Below are 25,873 nucleotides of genomic sequence, written 5' to 3' on the forward strand. Positions count from 1 at the left end.
AAAGCAAAACAAATGTGTTTGGGAATACAAATGTATTGTTTCTGTCACTTTTTGTTGTTGTTTTTTTAAATGGCACAAACAAGATGACAAGACAACAGATGCTTGTTAAAGTTACAAGATTTGTCGGCAGTCGCCTTTTTGAAAAATAAATACATTAATACAGTGGGTCCTGCCTAGGGGTATAATTATTAGGAGCCTTGAGTATTGGCTGATACTGATTGTCAGCACAAATCATATTACAGGCTTTTATTATTTTGTAGTGTGGTATGTTAGAAAAGTGTTGATCAAGTGAAATCAATTAGAGTTTAATTTTGGTAATAAAAACACTAACTGTATGACATAAAAGTACATATTTTTTTATTGTTTTGTTGTAGTGTAGAAGTCGTAATTTGTTTTTTGGCAACGCACTCCATCCAGCTGTATAATCACTCGTCATACAGCAATAGATGATATCTGTCTATTACCTGACTGCTTCTATGTTAGCTACCTCTCTTTCTTTATAATGTATATTTTCTACTGGATCTACTCTTTATTTTATGCTGCCCTTTTTTGCTGCAGCTGTTACATATACTGTAATATTGTACATGGTAATTGGGATTTTTTTTTGTATTTTATATATTATATAAAAATATAATATAATATAATATATCAGTATATATTATATACTGTATATATAATATGTACATTTTACATATATATGTTATATTTTATATTGCTACTATGGTACATTTTTAGTCTACTTTATACCTGCATTATCCTTTCCATCTTTACCCTTTCCATCCTTTGTAACTGAGCTACTGTGTGGAACAATTTCCCTTGTGAATCAATAAAGTTTAAGTCTAAGTCTAACACTTCATGGCCACAATAATTCATTAAATTAAGGTCATGGCGCATTAGGTTGAATGATGCGGACATGTTTGTTACTGGATACTTTCTATTATGCTTCTGCCTTGGAGAATTTGTATTTTAAAGTAATATGCTACTATGATTATTTGATACTTGTTTATTGACAAAGGTCTACTATAGTGTTCAATTTAGCACATTTAGTACGTATGTCTAGCTTGTTTGCTTAGCTGTTGCGTAGCTGCTAGCTCCTATAGCTCACCATGTTTACTTTTTCTAAATGAGTTGACTGAAATACAAGGAAAGCTCTAACTTGTGAGCTTATTGGAGGAATGTTAGATGTTAATTGGCTGTTTAGCTTTGCTCAAGTAAACATGCTGCAGGACTGCTTGTATCGGAGTGTACATCGTAGGATGTTGGATGCAAGCCGATATCATCTGGTACTTGTTTATGCTGATATAGGACCTATAATAATCATGTGTGTATGTTTGTGCGTTGGTGTGTGGTGCAGTAACAAGTTGATATTTCTCTCTGTCTAGTTCCTGTGTTCCTAAGTGGGCAACACTGATACCCCTGCTACGTCTTCTTATTCTCTGGCAGACCAGGGGCATCATGTATTAAAATTTGCGTGGATTTCCTACTAAAAAACAGTGTACACTCAGATCCAGAAAACGGCTTACGCACAAAAAGTTTCAGATGTATTTAAGTGCATGGAATTGAGTGCACATGTTTGCGTGCAGCTGGCCACTCCCAATACACACCTCCATTTAAATACGCAAATCCTATTGAAATTAGCTACGTGCCTGAGATCTCTTACTCTGCCCGATCAGAATTCATCACCAAGGAGTAGGAGGTGCTTCTGTCTCGTATTTCCAGCGATCGAAAAAGGGTTGAGTATGCAAAAAGGTAGTCACTGCAATGATACGTAAAACTTTAGAAGAGGTGGGAGCACATGTCAGTGACAGTAATTACCCCCGAGAGAAATATAATTTGTGTAATTTACAACAAAATGAGGTCATTCAGTAGGCTGCTTACAGGCAGATTAGAGTTTCATGTGAAATATTTTTGAATGGTTTGAAATTGTTTACATTTAAACATGTCAGCATATGAAAAAGGACACGAAACACTTTGACTCTTGTTTGATTACTCAATTTATTATTACAACACAGGAGAGCTACTTGCTCTAGCACAGGGGTCGGCAACCCAAAACGTTGAAAGAGCCATATTGGACCAAAAATACAAAAAAACTAATCTGTCTGGAGCCGCAAAAAAATTTAAAGCCGTATGTAAGTCTTATAATGAAGGCAACACATGACGTAAGTGTTTATATTAGCTATAATAGCCTACTATCAAAATGACTTTAAAAGTCTTAAATAAGTGTTATAATGAATGCAACACAAGACATAAGTGTCTATATTAGCTATAATAGCCTACTATCAAAATGACTTTAAAAGTCTTATAGAAGTGTTATATTGAAGACAACACATGATGTAAGGGAATATACAGTATTAGCTATATTAGCCTACTATCAAAATGACTGTGTCGCAGGCTGAAGCAAATCTTTGTTGACAGAAATGTTGAAATGTAATATTTATTCTACACATTTTTACAACATTAGAAACCATTAGTAAATCAGAGGCTACTCAGAAAGTGAGATAACTCCTGGAGATGACTGGCTTTTAATGGCCAAAGTTAAGTTAAGTTAAGTTAAAGTTAAAGGTATAGATGTGTGTGTCCAAGTTAAAGGAAACGGCAGGCTGTCTTCATTTAATAGATTTATTACAATCTTTGGCAAGCAAGGTAATGTTTGCTGTGGTCTGGAACAACATGGCACACAAACAACTATCTGAAATGCAGCCAATATTACATACAGATAATGTGTCATGAGACGTGCACAACTAAATTATATACAAAGTGGATACAAGTAAAGGATATTAAATGAGCTCAAATATACACTATATTGCCAAAAGTATTTGGCCACCCATCCAAATGATGAGAATCAGGTGTCCTAATCACTTGGCCCGGCCACAGGTGTATAAAATCAATCACTTAGGCATGGAGACTGTTTCTACAAACATTTGTGAAAGAATGGGCCGCTCTCAGGAGCTCAGTGATTTCCAGCTTGGAACTGTGATAGGATGCCACCTGTGCAACAAATTTCCTTGCTCCTAAATATTCTGGGTTTGGAAGTTGCCAGGAGAACGGTACATTTTGGACTGCATTGTGCCGAATGTGAAATTTGGTGGAGAAGGAATTATGGTGTGGGGTTGTTTTTCAGGAGTTGGGCTTGGCCCCTTAGTTCCAGTGAAATGAACTTTGAATGCTCCAGGATACCAAAACATTTTGGAGAATTCCATGCTCCCAAACTTGTGGGAACAGTTTGGAGCGGGCCCCTTTCTTCTTCCAACATGACTGTGCACCAGTGCACAAAGCAAGGTCCATAAAGACATGGATGACAGAGTCTGGTGTGGTTGAACTTGACTGGCCTGCACAGAGTCCTGACCTGAACCCGATATAACACCTTTGGGATGAATTAGAACGGAGACTGAGAGTCAGGCCTTCTCGACCAACATCAGTGTGTGACCTCACCAAAGGGCTTTTTGAAGAATGGTCGAAAATTCCTATAAACACACTCCGCAACCTTGTGGACAGCCTTCCCAGAAGAGTTGAAGCTGTAATAGCTGCAAAAGTTGAACCGTATGGGTTAGGAATAGAATAGAATAGAATATATCTTTATTGTCATTGTACATTGTACAACAAAATTGTAAGCAAAACTAATTTAGTGCAAATTCATAACACATAAAACCATAAGAACATAAATAAATAGATTAAAATACATAAAAATAGCAAGCACACAGCTCACATGCACAGTCATTATTGTCGTCTTGTGTTCAGCGACACTATTGCTCTCGGGTAAAAAGTGTTCTTAAGTCTGTTTGTCCGGCATTTTATAGTCCCGTATCTCCTGCCCGAGGGCAGCAGTTCAAAAAGTTTATGTCCAGGGTGAGATGGATCCCTTATGATGTTTTGGGCCTTTTTTTGGGATGGCACTTCAAGTTCATATGTGAGTCAAGGCAGGTGGCCAACTACTTTTGGCAATATAGTGTACCCCAGCCGAGTCATACCAAAGACTATAAAAATGGGACCCATAACCTCCCTGCTTGGCACTCAGCAACAAGATTAAAGATTAAAGATTAAAGTACCAATGATTGTCACACACACACTAGATGTGGTGAAATTTGTCCTCTGCAGGGTTGGAGTTGGGGGTTAAATCACCAAAAATGATTCCCGGGCGCGGCGCCGCTGCTGCCCACTGCTCCCCAAGGGGATGGGACAAATGCAGAGGACAAATTTCACCACATCTAAGTGTGTGTGTGACAATCATTGGTACTTTAATCTTTAATCTTAATCTTAATCTACAAATGAGGCATGATGATACAATATGTACATACAGCTAACCTAAATAGCATTTTAGCATTGATTAGCTTGCAGTCATGCATTGACCAAATATGCCTGATTAGCACTCCAACAAGTCAATAACATCAACAAAGCGCACCTTTGTGCATTCACGCCCAACATAAAACTTTTGGTGGACAAAATGAGACAAAGGAGTGGAAAATTTTACATGTAAACAAACTTGCATCACAGTCCACACTACGGTGAGTTCAAGAACCGCCGAAATTAGTAGGACAAAACGATGTTTACCAAATACGGTCATCAGTGAAGCATACACACAAACATATTAAACAGTGGCCTTTATAACAATTGGGAAGGTTTGTGTCATGTTTGTCCTCCAACAAAAAACATACTAAAACAAAACATTTATTTTTCCCCCCATCTTTTTCCATTTTCAATCCTTTTTTAAAAATGCCCCAGGGAGCCACTCGGGCTGTGCTAAAGAGCTGCATGCGGCTCGAGAGCCGCGGGTTGCTGACCCCCGCTCTAGCAGCTACGTGACACAAGCTGTGCTAGAGTCACAGGAACACACTGTGACAGCAAAAGGTGGTTAAAAGATTTCCTGGATGAATTAATGGACATGCTCACAAATATTAATATGAATATGAAGCATTGGAACATTGGCGAAAAAGTGAATTTTTGTTTATTTTGACATTGTTTAAATTAAATGTGTATATCCACAGCCTGTAGAAATGTGCATACATTTCCACATCCAGTTCACTTTTAATACAGCTCATCTTTGCTGTAAAAAAGGGCGTTCGCCAGGTTTTTGTGCGTACGCACGTGTAATACATGAGGCCCCCGGTGTGTATGAGGTGTGTTAAGAATGTACACTACCGTTCAACAGTTTGGGGTCACATTGAAATGTCCTTATTTTTGAAGGAAAAGCACTGTACTTTTCAATGAAGATAACTTTAAACTAGTCTTAACTTTAAAGAAATACACTCTATACATTGCTAATGTGGTAAATGACTATTCTAGCTGCAAATATCTGGTTTTTGGTGCAATATCTACATAGGTGTATAGAGGCCCATTTCCAGCAACTATCACTCCAGTGTTCTAATGGTACAATGTGTTTGCTCATTGGCTCAGAAGGCTAATTGATGATTAGAAAAGCCTTGTGCAATCATGTTGACACATCTGAAAACAATTTAGCTCGTTACAGAAGCTACAAAACTGACCTTCCTTTGAGCAGATTGAGTTTCTGGAGCATCACATTTGTGGGGTCAATTAAACGCTCAAAATGGCCAGAAATCATTTCTGCTGGTATCAAATCAACACTCCTGGTCGTAAGACAATAAAGACATTACTATTTGCAACAGTTGTCACTTTTACACTTGTTTTCCGTTAAAACAATTAAATGTTAAAACAAAGTGAAATTGTCATTAACAATCCATCTGTGCTCAGTCCAGGATGTACTGTGGTATAGAAAACGTATGGATGTCCTAGTATTTGAAAGAGTACAACATGACTTAATGTGTACACTTGTGCGCGTGTGTGTGTGTGTGTGTGTGTTTGGGTGTGTGTGTGTGTGTGTGTGTTGCAGCTGATCTTTGAGGCCCTCCACAGTCAGGAGCCCCGAGGTTACGTGGTGGGTTGGATCATCGGCATCAGTCTGCTGGTGGGGATCCTCATCTTCTTGCTACTTGCTGTGCTGCTGTGGAAGGTAAACCAGTGTACTTTTCACCTGTTACACTTCGAAGTGTACTGCGATGGTTTGGGGGCGGGGCTAAAGAAAGAGTGCTCTTGAGGGTCTTTAACACACATGAAAAAGACATATTACACGTTACAAACGGTTTACTCCTCGTAAAAATGGAAATGTTTTAGAAGGAAACTTTTCAGAATGGATATCATTTTAATGCAGTGGATAGTATTTGTATGTATTATTCAAAACAAGGCTAATATTTGCAATAATATTCCATTTTTGTACAGGGGACAATGCAAGATATTTCACTTTGTGTTCAGAGTTCAAATAATGTAACATATTTGTATTTATGATATTATGTATAGTTTTAAATGCATATTATTGATAATAAGGCCAATATTTCTAATAAACTGCACTGATATTCATGTTTTCTTACGGGACGCTAGGAAATAACAATAATAATATTCCTCTATAGTAATGTTTTAGTGGCACTGTGAAATGTTTCACTTTTTTTTTGACAATATTCTAAATATCGCAACTAATATATTTTTTCATAATATTAGCAATATTTATAACATACACTATAATATTATATATTATAAAACATATATTATATTGTATGAGATTATTTCCCAGCCCTATTAATAGCCAATTAATCTAGTAAAGTCCATGATTCCCATTGATGTAAATATAAATACATTAAATGTAATAAACATGGCTGGTTTTTTTTCAGCGTGAGTAATATCAATTTAACTTTATAGATTATTCACAATGTGTATTCATGAAATAAGTCTTATAATATTCCCAGATATAACATTTTTAGTGGCATTGCAAAATGTTTCACTTTTTGTTGAGAATAATATTTTAAAATCGCAATGATTATAATTTTTATAATATTAGCAATATTTATAATATTATATTCACTATAATATTATATATATGATACATCCATCCATTTTGTACCGCTTGTCCCTTTTTTGGGGTCACGGGGGGTGCTGGAGCCTATCTCAGCTGCATTCGGGCAGAAGGCAGGGTACACCCTGGACAAGTCGCCACCTCAATATATGATACAATTGTGTAATAATATTATTTGACAGCCCTAATAATACATATGTGTTATATATATGTATATATGTATTATACATACGTGTGTGTGCGTTCGTGTGCGTGTGTGTGTGTGTATATATATATATATATATATATATATATATATATATATATATATATATATATATATATATATATATATATATATATATATATATATATATTATAATTATATCCGTTGAAGTCCATGGTTTCCACTGATGTAATATATAATTGAATAATATTTGTTATTATATACATGTAATACACATAGCTGTTTTTTTGTGTGAGTGATATCGATTTAACTTAATATTCATAGTATGTATTTATAATATAAGTATAATAATATTTCTCATAATAAATGTTTTAAAATGTTTCTTGTTTTTTTTGTTGCGAATGATATTTAAAATATCCACATGATTGTCATTTTAAAATTTTTAGCACTAATATTATTTGACATCCATCCATCCATTTTCTACCGCTTATTCCCTTTTGGGGTCGCGGAGGGCGCTGGAGCCTATCTCAGCTACAATCGGGCGGAAGGCAGGGTACACCCTGGACAAGTCGCCACCTCATCGCAGGGCCAACACAGATAGATAGCACTAGTGATATTATATTATAAATATATGCATTTAGGTTTATGGTTACTATTGCTTGACGGATATAAAAGTTATTAAAAAAATATTAAATATTTGTTATCACATAAATGAACACAAGACCATTAAATGTGTACGATAAATGCACAGTATGTATATATATTTATAGTATATTTTGTATGTATTACTCTTATAGTTGCATATAGTTGTTGATTTTTTGGAATTGCACCATCTTTTTAATGTTGTCAGGTAATTTAATTAGTTGGTTAAATTAAACAAAAAGTGTGTTATTTATATTTTTTAAGCCTCCCGCCATTCCAGTTCTAACGTTGGATATTTCTGACAGATGGGTTTCTTCCGTCGGCGATACCGCGAGATCATCGAGGCCGAGCGGAACAGGAAGGACAGCGATGAAAGCTGGGACTGGATGGAGAAGAACCACTGAGACTGCTGGTGGTTCTGGTGGCCAAGTGGTGTTTGGAGATTGGGTCACAAGTGGATCCAAAAAACTCAGAGCTCCTTTGCGGCCTCGGTGGCTCCAGGCCTGTCAAACCTTCCATATGTGGAAGAAGAAGAAGAATATTCTCCTAATTTTCTGGAGACTTTTTTTGTGGGATGGGGAAGGAAGCGTGGTGTGGGGGGTGGATGCATGGACTTGTGAGGTGGTCTGCCGGAGGATGTAAAAATCCACTGACCTCCAGGTGGCAGCGTGGAGCTCTCGGCTGAAGAATGGAGATAAAAACCTCAGGGCTGTTTTTTGTTATACACTTTAAGCCATATTGTGCAAAGTGGGCTATGGAGGTTGTAAACATACTTTGTGTATGTTTTCCTAAAGCACTGATGTCTGATACGCCTCATAGATCTAGCCTACCTAGATCACCTTGGACTCTTGGATGTTCACTTCCTCCTTTGAAATACACTTTTGTCATTATTTCTTTATTGGCCAATGTCCAGTTGCTGGGTGCCATGGAAGAGCACGTTTTGTGCACCACTGTTGTGTGCAAAAAACGACACGCAGCTGACTAACCCAAAATCTTGTGGCCACAACATTAGGTACACCTGCGCATTCTAATGAGAGCTTTTAACGTTTCAGGGTCGGACATGTTGACCCCTGTATGATAAAGATGATCAAGTAAAAAATGACTCACCCTTTGACGATTAAGTAGCGAAACGGAAAAGTGCAAACTAATGCTTTATAAGGAATTAATACAAACCTCAAAACCAGTGAAGTTGGCACGTTGTGTGAATCGTAAATAAAAACAGAATACAATGATTTGCAAATCCTTTTCAACCTACATTCAATTGAATAGACTGCAAAGACAAGATACTTAACGTTCAAACTAGAAAACGTTATTTTTTGCAAAAATAAGCGCATTTGGAATTTGATGCCTGCAACATGTTTCAAAAAAGCTGGCATAAGTGGCAAAAAAGACTGAGAACATTGAGGAATGCTCATCAAACACTTATTTGGAACATCCCACAGGTGAACAGGCTAATTGGGAACAGGTGGGTGCCATGATTGGGTATAAAAGCAGCTTCCATGAAATGCTCAGTCATTCACAAACAAGGATGGGGCGAGGGTCACCACTTTGTGAACAATTTGCGCGAGCAAATTGTCGAACAGTTTAAGAACAACATTTCTCAACGAGCTATTGCAAGGAATTTAGGGATTTCACCATTTACGTTCCTTAATATCATCAGTTTATAAAGGATATCACCACATGGGCTCAGGAACACTTCAGAAAAACACTGTCAGTAACTACAGTTGGTCACTACATTTGTAAGTGCAAGTTAAAACTGTACTATGCAAAGCCAAAGCCATTTATCAACAACACCCAGAAACGCCGCCGGCTTCCCTGAGCCCAAGCTCATCTTAGATGGACTGATGCAGGAGAGTGTTTTTCGTTGCATACAATGTCTTGTTTGATTTTGAAGAATTAGTCGTTTTCCCCAAAAACGTGGTTTAACTTCTCTTTGTACTACTTTTATATACAGTAGTATCCCAATTTACGGGCTTAATTGGTTCTATGACGTAGCTTTTGACTCCAAACATTTGTATATTAAATCAACGTCTTACGTTAAAATGAATTGAAATCAATTTGATTGGTACTTGGCCCCCAAAACAGCACAATTTTAACATGTAGCATGCATTTTAAAAACAACTTTTAGAAAAAACATTGTATACAAACAATACAATATTATGTACTACCAACAACTACAGTGTATTTTATGATGTAACGCAGGAACAATATAGAACTTTGTAAAAGTGAGATCTCCTTCCAGTTGCTTCTCCATCAAACACCCCATCAGCAGCTTTTCCATATTCTCATGGGTAAATGTTTGCCGCCTGGATATTATTTCAACATTCTTGGCTTGGCTGCTTCACTACGGCAGCGATGCGCTCAGATTCTTTCACCAAGTTGCTGACACACTCTGTCATGAATGTTGATGATTTATTTCTTTAATTCAATCCATATCCAATTTTTCTCACTCACTTTCTTCCTTCCCATGGTTGGAAAAAAAAAGTTACGTCCATCTCCAGCTGTAAGCTAATGCTAACTCAAATGTGTGTAACTTAAAGCATTACAGTTACTTAAAACACTCTTAAATTGAGGTACCACTACTAAGCAATGTTGTATGAATATAACAACAATTCTGACCTTTGATTTAGGAGGAGGGGGGGAAAAAAGGTGCACTTTTTGATTGACACTGACATGCACCATACTGAGACTGGGAGGGTTTTTATATTTGGATGGTGGTATTTACATATTGGGGCCTCTCAGTGTGACACACGTGTTAGGTTGTGCACGTGTCCCTAATGTTGTGTCCTGACCCGTATAGATTCTCCATGAAATAGTTCACTGAGGGTGAACAGCTGAGCGTATTCACTTTTACTATAAAGTTATTTGACGTTTAATCTGAAACCTGAGCTCAACCAGATGCGCGCGTGTGTGTGTGTGTGTGAGAGAGAGGGAGAGAGGGAGAGAGGGAGAGAGAGAGAGAGAGAGAGAGAGAGAGAGACTGGATTCCCTCACAGTGGGGGGGCCTGTAGTGTGAGTAATGCTCTAAAAATAGGCATACACATAAACAACCTTTTTGGGGCCCCCTTTTTTTAAAAACATATGACCAAGCTGAAGATGATCTGCCTCCATTAAAAGTGTTTAACATCCTCCAAAGTGTTGTGTGTTAAGGAATGTTAACGACATGTGGAATACAGTAGAAATAAATGTAAATACGGTGTCCCTCAAAATGCATACGGAGAATTCTGTCCACTTGAAAATCTTCGATGCAAAATGACATACATGTTTTACATTTTGCCTTCCGTCGCGACTCTTCAAAAAGATCAAATATGTTTGCATAACATAATTTAGGGAACTCAAAATGTGCAATGCCAAAGATCAATTTTTTTGTTTAACATGCTGTTGTGTTGCTCATGAATTCACATCCTTCAAAGTTTGTCATGCAATGCAGACCCAATGAGAGAGACTTGATGTTGTCTGGTGGAGTCCATTTGAACTGTGATGGATGTACATCTGTTGGTTTGCTGTCACGCTCTTTTGATGTTGTTGTTGTTTTTTTTGTTCTGAATATACTACTGTCACTGAATATCATTTACATTATAGAGTGTTTGGATTTTTCTAAGAGATGGAGTAAAGTTGTATATTTATCTGATGATAAATTTTAGAGTGTAACAAGTGGTGACGCATGTTGTTTTCATTGAGCCGATTGTGCCGTTATGTGGTGTTTTGGCGCCTTCTGCTGGTCACTGTTATGTATACGGTACTGCATACACACGACTCATACAGGACGTGCTCAAAACTCACCATTGAGGGTTTTTTAAAGAACTTTGTCCAGTGTTGCAAATACATATTTAGTTCAATTTAATGATGAAAATTGTATTATTGGCTTTATATAGTTGAAAAAATATTTTTATTAAAAAAAAAACTATTAAAGTCTCACTGGCAACACTGTATAGAATTACTGCAAATGTTGCTTGTAATTAGGGATGTGTGATAATATCGGCCTGCCGATATATGCGTTAAAATGTAATATCGGAAATTATCGGTATCGTTTTTTTATTATCAGTATCGTGTTTTTTGTTTTTTGTTTTTTTTAATTAAATCAACATAAAAAACACAAGATACACTTACAATTAGTGCACCAACCCAAAAAACCTCCCTCCCCCATTTACACTCATTCACACAAAAGGGTTGTTTCTTTCTGTTATTAATATTCTGGTTCCTACATTATATATCAATATATATCAATACAGTCTGCAAGGGATACAGTCCGTAAGCACACATGATTGTGCGTGCTGCTGGTCCACTAATAGTACTAACCTTTAACAGTTAATTTTACTAATATTTCATTCATTACTAGTTTCTATGTAACTGTTTTTATATTGTTGTACTTTCTTTTTTATTCAAGAAAATGTTTTTAATTTATCTATTTATTTTACTAATTTTTTAAAAAAGTACCTTATCTTCACCATACCTGGTTGTCCAAATTAGGCATAATAATGTGTTAATTCCACGACTGCATGTATCGGTTGATTTCGGTATCGGTTGATATCGGTATCGGTAATTAAAGAGTTGGACAATATCGGAATATCAGATATCGGCAAAAAGCCATTATCGGACATCCCTACTTGTAATCTATATTAAAAAGTAAACACAGATGTTTACAATAGGGTATTGATATACTTTTGTTACAATGACGTTTATCACCACAATATGTACAGTATAACGTACATTTGGAATTTGCCTTGATGTGCGAGGAAAACAGATGTTAAGTTAAAAATAAAATATATAATGTAAAAACTGAGGGAAAAAAATGTCAGTAATGATATTAGGAAAAAAAATACAATTACAACATTTATTGTATTAAATTCACACATCATTAGTTTGAATTCAAAAACATATAATTACAAATATTGGACATTTAAAAGAGAAGTGTGGCATCAGTGTTATTAAAACCAAATATACATTCACAGTCCAAAGCAATAAGTAAACGTTAAAAAATTACTTCCCAAAAACTTTTTTTGCTTATCAGAAAAATGTTTATTTTATCATGTTGTGGCTTGTGCAGCCCTTTAAGACACTTGTGATTAAGGGTTATAAAAATAAACTTTGATTGATTGATCATTTAACACACATCACATTCCAAAATATATTAAAAAGACGACAGTATTAAATAAATAGTTTGAATTAAATATACACTTACGGTCACACCATAAGGTAAACCTGCACACTCTAATGACATCAAGTAGAATATTCTCATTCCAACTGGAGATAAATAGCAAGTATTGATAATAGTCACCTTATTTACAGCTGATCATGTGACATTTGTTGCTAGGAAACACTGTCATCAAACACTGTAGGCTGTCTTTGAATGATTAAACACAGTGCCTAGAACAGAGCCCACATACATGTGTATGTCTTCTGTTGGGGCAGCTAGAAACTAGCCCTAATGTCTTCTTTACTGGACCACAGCCTGATTAGGACGGTGGCGGTGGACCAGGTGGTGGCGCCGTTCGCGTGTCACCTGTGTCACCTGGTGCTGCTGTGTGACAGCTTGGAGGAGCCCCAACACTTCAGCCGGCTGGAGGAGGCGGCTCGGACTGTGGCTAAAGCCACCGACAACATGGCAGCAGTGTCCTCCAGGTGTGTGCGGGCCTTACTTGCACCTTTCAAAGTAGCACATTCCTCGTCTTTTGTTTTTTTAGCTCCAAAATATTAGGAGCGCCTCAGTGTAATTTTACACCATCGACATGCAGCTTTCTTTTCTTGGTGTCAGGATCGCCGGTCTGGCTGAAGACGACGTGCTACGCGAGGAGGCGTCCTCCATGCTGGAACCTATCATAGTGTCAGGCCAACACGTGCTGCTGGCGGCCCAGAAACTCGGCATCCAGCCCGGCTTGACCGAGCACAAAGAGGAACTCATCACTGCTGCGCAAACGGTTTTCCTGGGAGTCCTCAAGGTAGGACTGTGGACCAGGTGTTGCATTTGTCCAAGGAACAGGATTTTTCTCAGTAGACATTGTCTCGTTAAGGAAAACTTGCACTTTTTGGGGGGAATTTTTCCCATCATCCACAATTCTTATGTGAGACAAAAACACCTATTTGTCCCTTTTATATGCATTCTAAATAGTGAAAAACTGTTAGTGTGAGGTGGCTAACAATGCAGCTAATGAGGACTTATGTATTCCGGCTATGAAGTACTTAAAAAAATCCATTCAAAAACCGCCAACATTTCTCCATTTATTTGCCGTGACCTGCCTATTAACCAAGCTTTAGCAACATTGTTTTTCTAAGAACTAACAAAGAGGAACTACTTTTCTTGCGTCATGATACATCACCTTGCTCACACTGCTTTTCCAACCGCTAGCGATTGGCTAGCTATTTTTTTTTGTGAGAGAAAAAGCACTCCATCCATCCATTTTCTACCAATTGTCCCTCTCGGGGTCGCGGGGGGTGCTGGGGCCTATCTCAGCTACATTCGGGCGAAAGGCGGGGTACACCCTGGACAAGTCGCCAGCTCATCATAGGGCCAACACAGATAGACAGACAACATTCACACTCACATTCACACACTAGGGACAATTTAGCGTTGCCAATCAACCTATCCCCAGGTGCATGTCTTTGGAGGTGGGAGGAAGCCGGAGTACCCGGAGGGAACCCACGCAGTCACGGGGAGAACATGCAGACTCAGAGGAAAAACTTGATTATTATTTCTCATTATTTTTTCTCATTTTATTTCTCATCTTTCCATTCATAATCGCCAGTCCAGGGTTCACCTCAGTCATTTAGTGGTGACGCCAGCCTCTTGAGTAACCTTGAATATGATAAACAGGATAGAAAACGGTTCTACAGAGTAAAGTGACCATGTCTGTTTGTCCACCCACAGGTACTGTTAGTGTACGATGACTCGGAAGTAAGAGAAGTCTTAGCGGCTGCAGACCAGGTGTCGAAGCGACTCTCTGATCTCGGCTCCAGCTCTGACATCCAGTCCCTGGTAAAAGCCTACCAGGTGTTTTCTGAGGCTTTGCTTCACTTCAGCAGTTTAACTGCTGACAGAGCTGACTCCTTGAAGGATCCTCGACAGGCCAAAGAGCTTAGAGACTCCCTGGAGATCCTGAGGAGGTGCATCCCCATGCTGCACACCGCTACCCTCACCACCATCAAGCACCCAACGAGCAAGGAGTCCCAAGCAGCTAAGAGCTTCATACTCGACAAGGTGCAGAGCACAGTGGACAACATTGTTAGCACCCTGAAAAGTGAATGTCAAAGAGGCTCTCTGGGAGCGTGTGGTTTTTACACCGAGAGGAGAAACAGTTTGTTGCAGCTGCTGGAAGGTTGGTCCAGCATGTCGAGTCATGACTTAAACAGCCTGGTTCGAGATCTTGTCTTTCACTGCATGGCTGTGGCCAACTCTTCTCCAAGACAGCTTCAGCAAAGACTCGTGCTGCACTGTCTACATGTTCTTCACTTGTGGTCCGACATGAAACATTTTTTGAAGTCCGCTGAGGACCACGAAGAAAGACTTCGGAACATCTTTGCTTTATTAGAGGAACTCCTGGAAGGTCTCGACAAAGCAATGATGGCTGCCCTTCTTCATCAACTCTTGGACATTTTACTGGGAGCATCTTCTGTGTTTGAGGAACTTTCCAAGGTGGCGAGGCAAGCTCTTGTTGAGGGCTCTTCTGCAGAGACTGATCTTAGCTTTCTTCAATCACCAGTTGAAGAATTCATATCCTACTCTGATAGAATGATCCAAGCCGCCTGTTTTTTCTCTGCAGTAGCCGAGGACGCACAGAGCCTGGAGAACGTGGAGAACTCCAGAGTGTGTCTCATGAGACTCAGAGCCCAGATTGCGGATCTATCTCTGGAATTGGCTGACAACTCGATGCAAACTCTTCAAAAGCTACATGAAATTTGTCAGAAGTGGGAAGAAGGGACACGACAGCTCCAGGATGCTCTCAGCGACGTGATGGACGTCAGAGAGTTTACGACTTTGGCTCTTACAGAGATGGCGGACGAGCAGAGAGGGTGTGATGACGCGTACAGACAGCAGAACTATGAGCTGTTTCGTAAACATGCAACCAAGCTAAAGTGTCACATGAAGCTGGTGATACAGTCTGTCAGGAGGCGTTTAGACCAGAGTGAAGACCCCATCTACAGGAACGGCCTCCTGGTCCTGCTCAAACAGGCTCACATTTGTCAAAGCAAAGTCAGCCAGTCCATCAGTGACATGCTTGTAGGTCATAGCCTCAATGTGGAGGCGTATTCAACCTTCTCTGACAATGCTTCTGCTGCTGTCCACCATTTTAACGTTCTCAGAGAGGGACTAGACGGCCACCAGCACCCACATCTCCTCAGTCCTCTACGGGAGAGTGCCCGTCAGCCTGACCTCTCAGAAAATGACTCCTGCGACCTAAACGAGGATCAAAGGCTTAGGAGTTTGGACTCCTCGCTCCTAAAGATGATTGACACAGAACATGAGGAGGAGGAAGAGTCAGACGGAGAAATTGTGGAACCGGAGCTGTCTTGTAAATTTGAGTATGATTTAACCATTGAAGATTACTCGGAGGAACCTAAATTGACCCAGATGCCTTTTGAATTTGACCTCTTACCCCTCCTACATGAAGTTGTGACCGTGACTAAAGACAAAGATGTTGCAGTCCTCAGTCAAGTGTGTACCGGTGTTTTCGAGCTGTCTAACTGCTACTCCCAAGCAACAAGGGAAGCTTTAGCCATCATGGACGACATTGACTGTAAGACTCTGGAAAGTTTTCGCGCTGAACTGGTGTCGCTGACGCCTCTGTTGGTCCAGACTGCTCAAGAGTCGGCCATGAGCTCCACATTGAGCACTGATAGTGTCTTTAGACTCAGCACGCAGTTTTCTGACCTCATCAACAACATTCGGAAGGTTCTTCTGCCAGGAACCGGACTCTGGTTTCACGCCATCTACGCCGAGCTCCGTCTAGCTAGACTGACGACGGCAAATGTTAAAAAACAGCTCAATGAAGCGATGACCTTGTGTGCTGACACCGTGCGACTGCTGATGTCGTCACACGTAACTCCTCAGAGCGAAGAGACCTTGACTCTTCTGCACAACAAACTGAACAAAGCCCAGAACAACACAAGGTGTCTAGTGGAGTTTCAGGGCGCACCTGAACGGGAGGTTGATCAACTGGAGGGACTCTGCATTCTCTGGGGTCTATCTGTTCACATTTTGTTCAACTCTCTAAACCGGATTTTAGGAACGTCAGGAAACATGCATCAACACCCTCAAAAGCGACTTTCCAGCTTATCAGAGAGCTCGCTGAGAATCCAGGAGGCGGCAAGCCTCACCAGTCTAGCGTGTAAAAGTGTTTTTAAGTCCAAAGAGTTGACGGTACTCCAGGATGAGCTGAAGACGCTGAGTGAGCGGTATCTTCAAGCTGCGGAGGACCTCGGTGTGACGCCGAGTGTAATGCAACTCGTGAAGTCAGAGCTGCTTGAGAGAAATGTCATCATCAAGATGAAGGATCTCTCAGGGATTCTGAGCCAAGCAAACAAGAAATATGACACTGAGCTGCACAATTTGGTCAAAATGGCGTATTTGGCAGCAGAGCACACCGAAGAAGCAGAACAAAGATTTGAACAATCCGCTGATTTGATTTTTGAAAACGTGAAAGCCGCCACCAAAAAAGTGGAGGAGAGCTTAAACCACATGCGGGACTCTCGTGCACGTTCCAACCTGCGATCCATCAATGACTCCCTGTGTTTTCTGATGTCTGACATCATCAGCAAGGTGCGCCTGATGGTCCAGACCGGCTCAGTTTGTGACACATTCAATCTGGAGGTGAAGATTCAGTGCTGGGCAGCCAAAGCTCACTTTGTGGTGGAGAAGATCAGTAAGCAGGACGGGGTTCACCAAGAGGCGAAAGAGAACATCAGAGCCACGATGATGCCAGATGGACGCATCCAAGACGTTGTCATTGCGTCCAACGCCAAAAGGCGGGCGATCCCCTCAGACAGCAATGAAGATCCTGCAGAATCAAAGACAATCGCTGTCGTCAAATATGGATCCTCAAGTGCAGCAAAAAATGTAAGTATTTCCAATTCATTTGAAATTTAATTTTTTTTTACCGTCTTACATCTGGACATTTTCACACAAACAAAAATGGTTGCGGCAACCAATTCTTCTCTAAGCAAGTTAGTTTTTCTTCCAGTCACTCACATGCCTGCTCAGTGGCCTTGTGCTTAGAGTGTCCGCCCTGAGATCAGTAGGTCCTGAGATCAAACCCCGGCTGAGTCATACCAAAGACTATAAAAATGGGACCCATTACCTCCCTGCTTGGCACTCAGCATCAAGGGTTGAAATAATTTGGTTTATTCACCAAATGATTCCCGGGCGCAGCGACCACTGCTGGCTGAAATGCAGAGGATAATTTCACTGCACCTAGTGTGTGTGACAATCATTGGCACTTTAACTTTTAACTTTACTGTACATCAGTGACTTGGGGAATGTATGATAATGGTAAGATGATGGTGATCATTGATGGGTCAAACTATACTGAAGCTTCGATGCCTTATAAAACCCAAGGAGCGATACATGCGTCCTTCGATGCATCGATGGGTGTGTCACTTCCAGGTAAAACCATGTGACCGATACAGCTGCTGTGACATGCCGTGTTTGGCACTGGTTTTCGTCTCTATCACTAGTGGTTAGAGTGTCCGCCCTGAGATCGGTAGGTTGGAGTTCAAATCCCAGCCGAGTCATACCAAAGACTATAAAAATGGGACCCATAACCTCCCTGCTTGGCACTCAGCAACAAAGGGTTGGAGTTGGGGGTTAAATCACCAAAATGATTCCCGGGCGCGGCGCCGCTGCTGCCCACTGCTCCCCAAGGGGATGGGTCAAATGCAGAGGACACATTTCACCACATCTAGTGTGTGTGTGACAATCATTGGTACTTTAATCTTTAATCTTTAATTGCATCATCCATCAATAGAAATTTATTTTGATCTTTTAGCACCAAATAATGTAAATATATTTATTTTCCTGTTTACTAGTTGGCTCATGTTTAAAATATTTTTTATTTGCTAACTATCCATTTTATTTTCAGATGAATTGTAGTGACTTTCTTAATCCAGCACATAGCGGATGGCCGTTATGAAACACTGACACAGTGCTGTATCAGTGCAATGTCAATGCAGCAAGTGAGTGTGCCATATACTCACCGGGGCACTCATTTAGCCATCACTAGTGAACGATTAAGTAAAGTAATCAAAAAGCTGTTGAGCAGTCATCATTTAAAAAATTCCAATCTACCAGTTATTTCACTGATTTAAAAATATGATTTTCTCTTCAAATTAGTTTTTCAGAAAAATGTCCTAAAAATGATGCGTCGTCTTATATTCAGCGTCGTCTTCAAATGTTGTTCCTATGCTGAAGTACCAAAGTCAAGATTGATTGATTGATTGATTGAAACTTTTATTAGTAGATTGCACAGTACAGTACATAATCCGTACAATTGACCACTAAATGGTAACACCCATTGGCGTTGTTAGGCCTATTTTAGGGGGGCTCAAGCCCCCCTAAAAAGTTCTTAAGCCCCCCTAAATAATTTAGTGTTAATAGAAAATAAAAATAAAAAAAAATCTTTTTTTTTTTTTTTTTTACAAATACATGCCGACATATTCATTATAAAGTGGCCCGAATATGAGTTTAAATACATAATCATATAACGTGTCATTATTCACTCAGTTTCCCCTCACTTCATAGCGTAAGGTAGAGAGCCCCTTTAGTGCGTCGGTATCCAATCCATTCCACTTGTTCATATAGAAAATACCCACATCACTCAAAATCCAGTCCTCATTTTCTCTGCGACCTTGCTTGCGGTCCTTGGACTTGTTCATATAGAAAATGCCCACATCACTCAAAATCCAGTCCGCATTTTCTCTGCAACCTTGCTTGCGGTCCTGCAGGTGTACGAAGCACATTAGCACACAGCACTGCAGAACAAGAACCTTGTGTCTGCAATTATAAATAATTTAGTTTTTAAGTTTTGTGTTTCTTGTAGAATCTATATAAAGTAATATACATTAGCCTATTGTTAAAATAATGAAAACAACATCATTAAATATATTTGTTTTATTTTATTGTTACATTAATAGCTGTTGTACTATTATAGGATGGCTTGTTAAACATTTCATAGGATTTTCAGAGGGTGGAAAAACCAAGACATTTAATATAAAATGTGAAATGAATAAATACATTAAAAGAAAAAGAAAAAAAATGGTTAAAAGCCATCGTCCCGGGGAGCATTTAATTTCGTCCCGTGCATTTTTTTTTACCATCCCCGGGACGACGGGGCTATGTTAATCTCAAGCCCTGGAAGTTACATTTTATTGTTTGCATTATTTGTTTCAGCATTGCACTTTGAAGATGGTCCCTCAGCTCTTTGACAGCTTTGGCTCTTTTTTAGATCAGCAGACGGACTCTGTCCTTCTTATTTACAGTATATATAAACGTTTCTCATTTCTATTCAGACTTCCATATATATTTAATTTCCTTTTACGTCTTGCCATAAAATATATATATATATATAAATATATTATATACAAGCCAAATTATCCCGATCCAGATATTAATTTAATTCAAGTAATCAAGTAATATTTCCAGGGCTTCAATTTACAACCATTTTAGTCACATATGTTCCCAAAATGTAATAAGTGCAACTTCAAAATATTTGGGAACAAACAATTATTGTATTGTGAGCAAAAGTGGTGTCATTAGCCTCTATGTTGTGAATGAATAACATAGAGGCTAATGCCATGACTTTCATTGTGTTTCAGTGTATCTTGAAGGATCATGCAAGTAATTGTTTCTTGTTGATGCTGTAAACAAAATGTCACTAAACCCATGTTTGTTGTTGTACTGAACACACATTGAAAATAAACCGACTGAAATAATAATAATAACAATTAATTATTTATAAGTCTTTGTTATTTTTTGTTGTGAAGTTTTGTGCTCGTGCGCTACGTTCGCTCGCATCCTGTGCATCTCCTGGGGCAGGGGTCGGCAACCCGCGGCTCTAGAGCCGCATGCGGCTCTTTAGCGCCGCCCTAGTGGCTCTCAGGAGCTTTTTTAAAAATGTATGAAAAATGGAAAAAGATGAGGGGGAAAAAAAAGTTTTTGTTTTAATATGGTTTCCGTAGGAGGACAAACATGACGCAAACCTCCCTAATTGTTATAAAGCACACTGTTTATATTAAACATGCTTCACTGATTCGAGTATTTGGCGAGCGCCGTTTTGTCCTACTAATTTTGGCGGTCCTTGAACTCACCGTAGTTTGTTTACAAGTATAACTTTCTCCGACTTTCTAGGACGTGTTTTATGCCACTTCTTTTTCTGTCTCATTCTGTCCACCAAACTTTTAACGTTGTGCGTGAAGGCACAAAGGTGAGTTTTGTTGATGTTATTGACTTGTGTGGAGTGCTAGTCAGACATATTTGGTCAGTGCATGACTGCAAGCTAATCGATGCTAACATGCTATTTAGGCTAGCTATATGTACACATTGCAGCATTATGCCTCATTTGTAGGTATATTTGAGGTCATTTAGTTTCCTTTAAGTCATCTTAATTCAATTTATATCTCATGACACACTATCTGTATGTAATATGGCTTTTAATTTTTTGCGGCTCCAGACAGATTTGTTTTTGTATTTTTGGTCCAATATGGCTCTTTCAACATTTTGGGTTGCCGACCCCTGTCCTGGGGGCTAAGCCCCCCCCCCCCCCCCCCTGTCCTTAAAAGCTAGTGACGCCCCTGGTAACACCCGGATAAGTTTTTCAATTTACACGTAAATCAATTCATGGTAAAGACAGGAAGGGTAGTGGTTCATTTGACCTTTTACTAACTTTCCTGTAACACACATGATGGCATTAGCCTGGTGTAGTCCCAAGAGAGCTGGGATAAGCTCCAGCTCATGACATTTCTCTAAAAATGGCCAGTGGTGAAGCCAATAAACGAGTATATCAACAAAGAGTTGGTAAATGCATCATGGTTTTCTGCTGCCATCTGATGACCAAAGGGTGCAGTTACACCAAAACAATGTTTTCTTGTTTTTCAATCAGCAAAAATTGGATTCATTTGGTTTACAATGGGAGTCAATCGGGCCGATAGAGTTCTTAAGAGTAAGTGTGTATACTTTACGTTTACAAGTTAGTCAACTGGCGGCCCGGAGGCCACATCCGGCCCGCCAAAGCTTTTCATTTGGCCCTCCGAACATCACCCAAATAAGTTTGATGAAACTATTAGAAGGGTTGATCATGTATGCAGTACTCCCGCCACCAAGCAGGGGGCAACAGGGAGGCATATGTGTCATAGTGACGCAGCAGTGAGATAAATTGAAGAAGACTATTCATTTAACCCTGGAAAAAAAAAATCTAAATAAATTGCAAAAATGTGTCATTTAACTACGTCTGGACAACAAAGTATGAATGTTGTGCCCCAAGCAAGTTTGGGAGTCATTGTTTTCTGGCGGACCTTTTAAGCGACGGACACATTGATCCAGACAAGCAGCAACAATGGTAGAAATCCCAGCGTGTAAGCTTCATCACTAAAGCTGGTCAAACATTTGTACCGTAAGTAGATATAATTTGTGCATAAAGATCTTTAGTTTGTTTTGTATTGAAATTGCTGACTTTGTGATGTATGTTGTATTCATGGTTGTGTTGTTTTTTTGTCTGAGTAACGTTCAAACCTAGTTTAATACATGTAGTGTTAGATTTGACCAGTAGAGGGCGACAATGCTAATAGTGTAAGTCACATACAATGTGTGGTGTGTGAATGTTGTGTAATTTCTATATTAAAGTTAAAGTACCAATAATTGTCACACACACACTAGGTGTGGTGAAATTATTCTCTGTGTAATCATTTGTAGTTTATTATATGTAATTAATTGTGTGAATATATTAACACTAAACATTCTACTTTACTTACGTAAAACACACAATGGACATTATTTAATACACACAATGGACGTTAACATTTTGTTGTTTATTTTATGTTTATATTTTCTGTCTTACAAACCTAAATGAATGAAATGTTATAAAGAAATACAAATAAATAAGGAAAATAATTTAAAAGAAGGAACATCCATCCTCAACAAAAACTGTAGCTTCTTTTTCTTCATACTGTTAACTAGTTGCGCACGCTGGAAACGAGTAGCGAGGCCAGAATAATGAATTTATTGACAGTGCAGTGTGAAAACTGATGTGATTACTTTGCAATGAAGTAAACTCAGTGTCAAAGAAATATAACCTGCGGAGGCACTTTCTGGCAAAACATCCACATTTCGGGTTGGTAGAGCGGCCGTGCCAGCAACTTGAGGGTTTCAGGTTCGATCCCTGCTTTTACCATCCGTGTGACTGCCGTTGTGTCCTCGGGCAAGACACTTTACCCAGTGCCACCGACACTGGTTTAAATATAACTTAGCTATTGGGTTTCACTATGTAAAGTGATTTGAGTTACTAGAGAAAAGCGCTATATAAATATAATGACATTTACTTGGGCTCTTGAAACTGTGTCCCTCTTCATTATGTAGTTGAATAGCCTGACCTATTGTAACAACTAGAGATGGCCGATAAATGCTTTCAAAATGTAATATCGGAAATTATCGGTTTTAAAAAAAAAAATTAATGACTTTTTAAAACGCCGCTGTACAGAGCGGTACATACCCGGTAAAACGCGGACGTAGTCTAGTATACTCTGGACTGAAGCTGTGTGCCTTCATTGTTTTTGTAGCTTGTTTTGAGGCATGTTTAAAAAAAATAATGCATTTTGTGAAAGTAAAGTATAGTATTTCCCATAGTTGTAGTGGGTATTAGGATTATCTCAGGGAGAGCATGTCCCAAATTCCAAGCTGCTGTTTTGAGGCATGTTAAAAAAAATAATGCACTTTGTGACTTCAATAATAAATATATAGTTGGCACTTTTTTCCATAACTGGAGTTGAAGTTGTTCTCTTATTTTGGAAAACCTTGTTTTTGATTGATTGATTGAAACTTGTATTAGTAGATTGCACAGTACAGTACATATTCCGTACAATTGACCACTAAATGGTAACACCCGAATAAGTTTCTCAACTTGTCGGGGTCCACGTTAATCAATTCATGGTAAAGTTACATTGTTTAATGCATCCAGCGGGGCATCACAACAAAATTAGGCATTATAATGTGTTAATTCCACGACTGTATATATCGGTATCGGTTGATATCGGAATCGGTAATTAAGAGTTGGACAATATCGGATTTCGGCAAAAAAGCCATTATCGGACATCTCTAGTAGCAACGTTGCAATGAAAAACACAATGCCATTTTATAAACAAATCTCCCTGGTAACCTTTAAACTGAAAAGTCAAATCACATTGGGAACGCGTGTAACGCCCGTTTTGGTCCCCCGGATTGCACAAGTAAGAGTTCAACATTCAGACAATTAATATTGTCCATATTTCCTTGTAGGTTGCTTCTGGTTACAGGGACACTTCTTCACTGACCTCCACCTCCTTTTTTCTGAAGCAAGAAAGCACCAGCTGGGATCCCACAGATAACCGAATAGTCCAGGAGACCAGAAAGATGGCAGACACGCTCTACCACATGACTCAGTACCTGAGGAACAGAGGCCCATTATTGGTAATGACCGCTAAAGTGCACTTTGTCTGTTATTACCGTTGGGCTTTGGTGTTCATTTTTTCTCTCTTAAGAACAAAGAAGCGTTTGTGTGCGCCGCCAAAGATGTGATGTCAACCTGCCAATCAGTGACCGAATTTATTCAAGTCATCGCCAAGCACTGCCTGGATGAACAATGTGCACAGGAACTGTCTCTCGTAGTGGAGCAGCTTCTCACCATCACTAACCAGCTCAGCATCCTCTCCAGGTTGGAAGCCACAAAATGTCTGATAAAGAACCATATGAATGTATTGTATTTTACAAAATGTATTGCAGTGTCAACGCTGTAACGCCTGGCTGCAAATCATCCGACGAGATCCTGGTGAAGAACGTGCAGAACCTTCTCCACACAGTCCTGAGAGGGGTCCATGCAGCAGAAACAGCCTGCATCACAGTAACAAACCCACTCACAGCTATTTAATTAGAAATGTTACTAGATATGTTATTTCTCTTTTAGGGTTTAAAGCAGCCTGCCCCGAACTCAGCTGAAGCAGAGGCGATGGCGTTATGTTTCCAGTGGAAGAGGAACCTGGAGCTCCATCGAGCCCAGGAGACCTCTAACACACAAACTGACGATCTGGGTTTGAGGAAGACCTCATCGCACTGTGCTGCACCGAGTCTGGCGTCGCCTGTGCAAGATGGCTCCAAGTTAACGCTTCAAGGGAAAGGTGCTCTTTATTGTTTCCAAAAAGTACTGACTACCTCTGACAAGTACAAATAGAACATAAAGAGAGCAAACAGAATAGTACAAACATCATGTAAAAAAAATAGTACAAACCATGTGGTTGTAGTTTTCAGTAGTGTAGTGGTTCACATGGCTGACTGCAATGTGAGATCAATTCCAACACAGCACTAAATGTGATGTAAGATTGTGGTATTACATTTATTGTCTATTAAGATATGTACAGTCTATTAAAATGTTGCAATGCACTGACGAATAACATGATTATCAATGAAAACACTTAGAAATAAAACAAGTCGTTTAAAAAAATGCATTTACATTTTGAAGACACAAACAAAACAAAAATCCATCAAGAAGTACTAATATGGCTTATGTGTCAATTCGTCACATGTCACTTGTAATCATTTTCAGGCAGAAAATATGAAAGTAAAAACATTAAATATTTAGTATCATTTACAAGTTTATCACTAGAAAATAGTCTATAATGGAGTGTTAATGAACAGCCTGGGAGCGTGGACACCATATTTAATAGAAGAATCCATAATGTACACATTTTGAAAATGACGCACATTGTAAGCAGAAATATAAACATAAAAAGTGAATATTTTGCTGATGAAATTGTGTTTGACTGTCATGAGGCAGAACTTGAATTAAAAAAGACATAAGAAATCCATCCATCCATCCATTTTCTACCGCTTGTCCCTTTTTGGGGTCGCTGGAGCCTATCTCAGCTGCATTCGGGCGGAAGGCGGGGTACACCCTGGACAAGTCGCCACCTCATCACAGGGCCAACACAGATAGACAAGACAACATTCACACTCACATTCACACACTAGGGCCAAC

The 25,873-nt window shown here is 39.3% G+C and overlaps 2 protein-coding genes across 3 annotated transcripts in view; both read left to right on the plus strand.

The window, feature by feature from the left end:
- Window positions 1–11,310, plus strand: part of itga9 (integrin, alpha 9) — a 120,620-nt gene extending 109,310 nt beyond the window's left edge. The window contains exons 27-28 of the mRNA XM_062058393.1: window positions 5,846–5,965; window positions 7,973–11,310. Of these exons, the coding sequence (XP_061914377.1) occupies window positions 5,846–5,965; window positions 7,973–8,071 (219 nt within the window). The 3' untranslated portion in view covers window positions 8,072–11,310. The remainder of the gene's footprint in view (window positions 1–5,845; window positions 5,966–7,972) is intronic.
- Window positions 11,311–12,985: 1,675 nt separating this feature from the next.
- LOC133657273 (catenin alpha) overlaps window positions 12,986–25,873 on the plus strand; it is a 31,308-nt gene continuing 18,420 nt past the window's right edge. The window contains exons 1-7 of one of the 2 annotated variants that reach the window (XM_062058398.1): window positions 12,986–13,289; window positions 13,423–13,606; window positions 14,533–17,718; window positions 24,142–24,312; window positions 24,384–24,556; window positions 24,625–24,742; window positions 24,806–25,016. In XM_062058398.1, the coding sequence (XP_061914382.1) occupies window positions 13,096–13,289; window positions 13,423–13,606; window positions 14,533–17,718; window positions 24,142–24,312; window positions 24,384–24,556; window positions 24,625–24,742; window positions 24,806–25,016 (4,237 nt within the window). In that variant the 5' untranslated portion in view covers window positions 12,986–13,095. Of the gene's footprint in view, window positions 13,290–13,422; window positions 13,607–14,532; window positions 17,719–24,141; window positions 24,313–24,383; window positions 24,557–24,624; window positions 24,743–24,805; window positions 25,390–25,873 lie in introns of those variants that run through there. The other variant, XM_062058399.1, reaches the window with a different exon arrangement.

Source organism: Entelurus aequoreus, linkage group LG09 (genome assembly GCF_033978785.1).
Source record: "Entelurus aequoreus isolate RoL-2023_Sb linkage group LG09, RoL_Eaeq_v1.1, whole genome shotgun sequence".
NCBI classification, from domain to species: Eukaryota; Metazoa; Chordata; class Actinopteri; order Syngnathiformes; family Syngnathidae; genus Entelurus; species Entelurus aequoreus.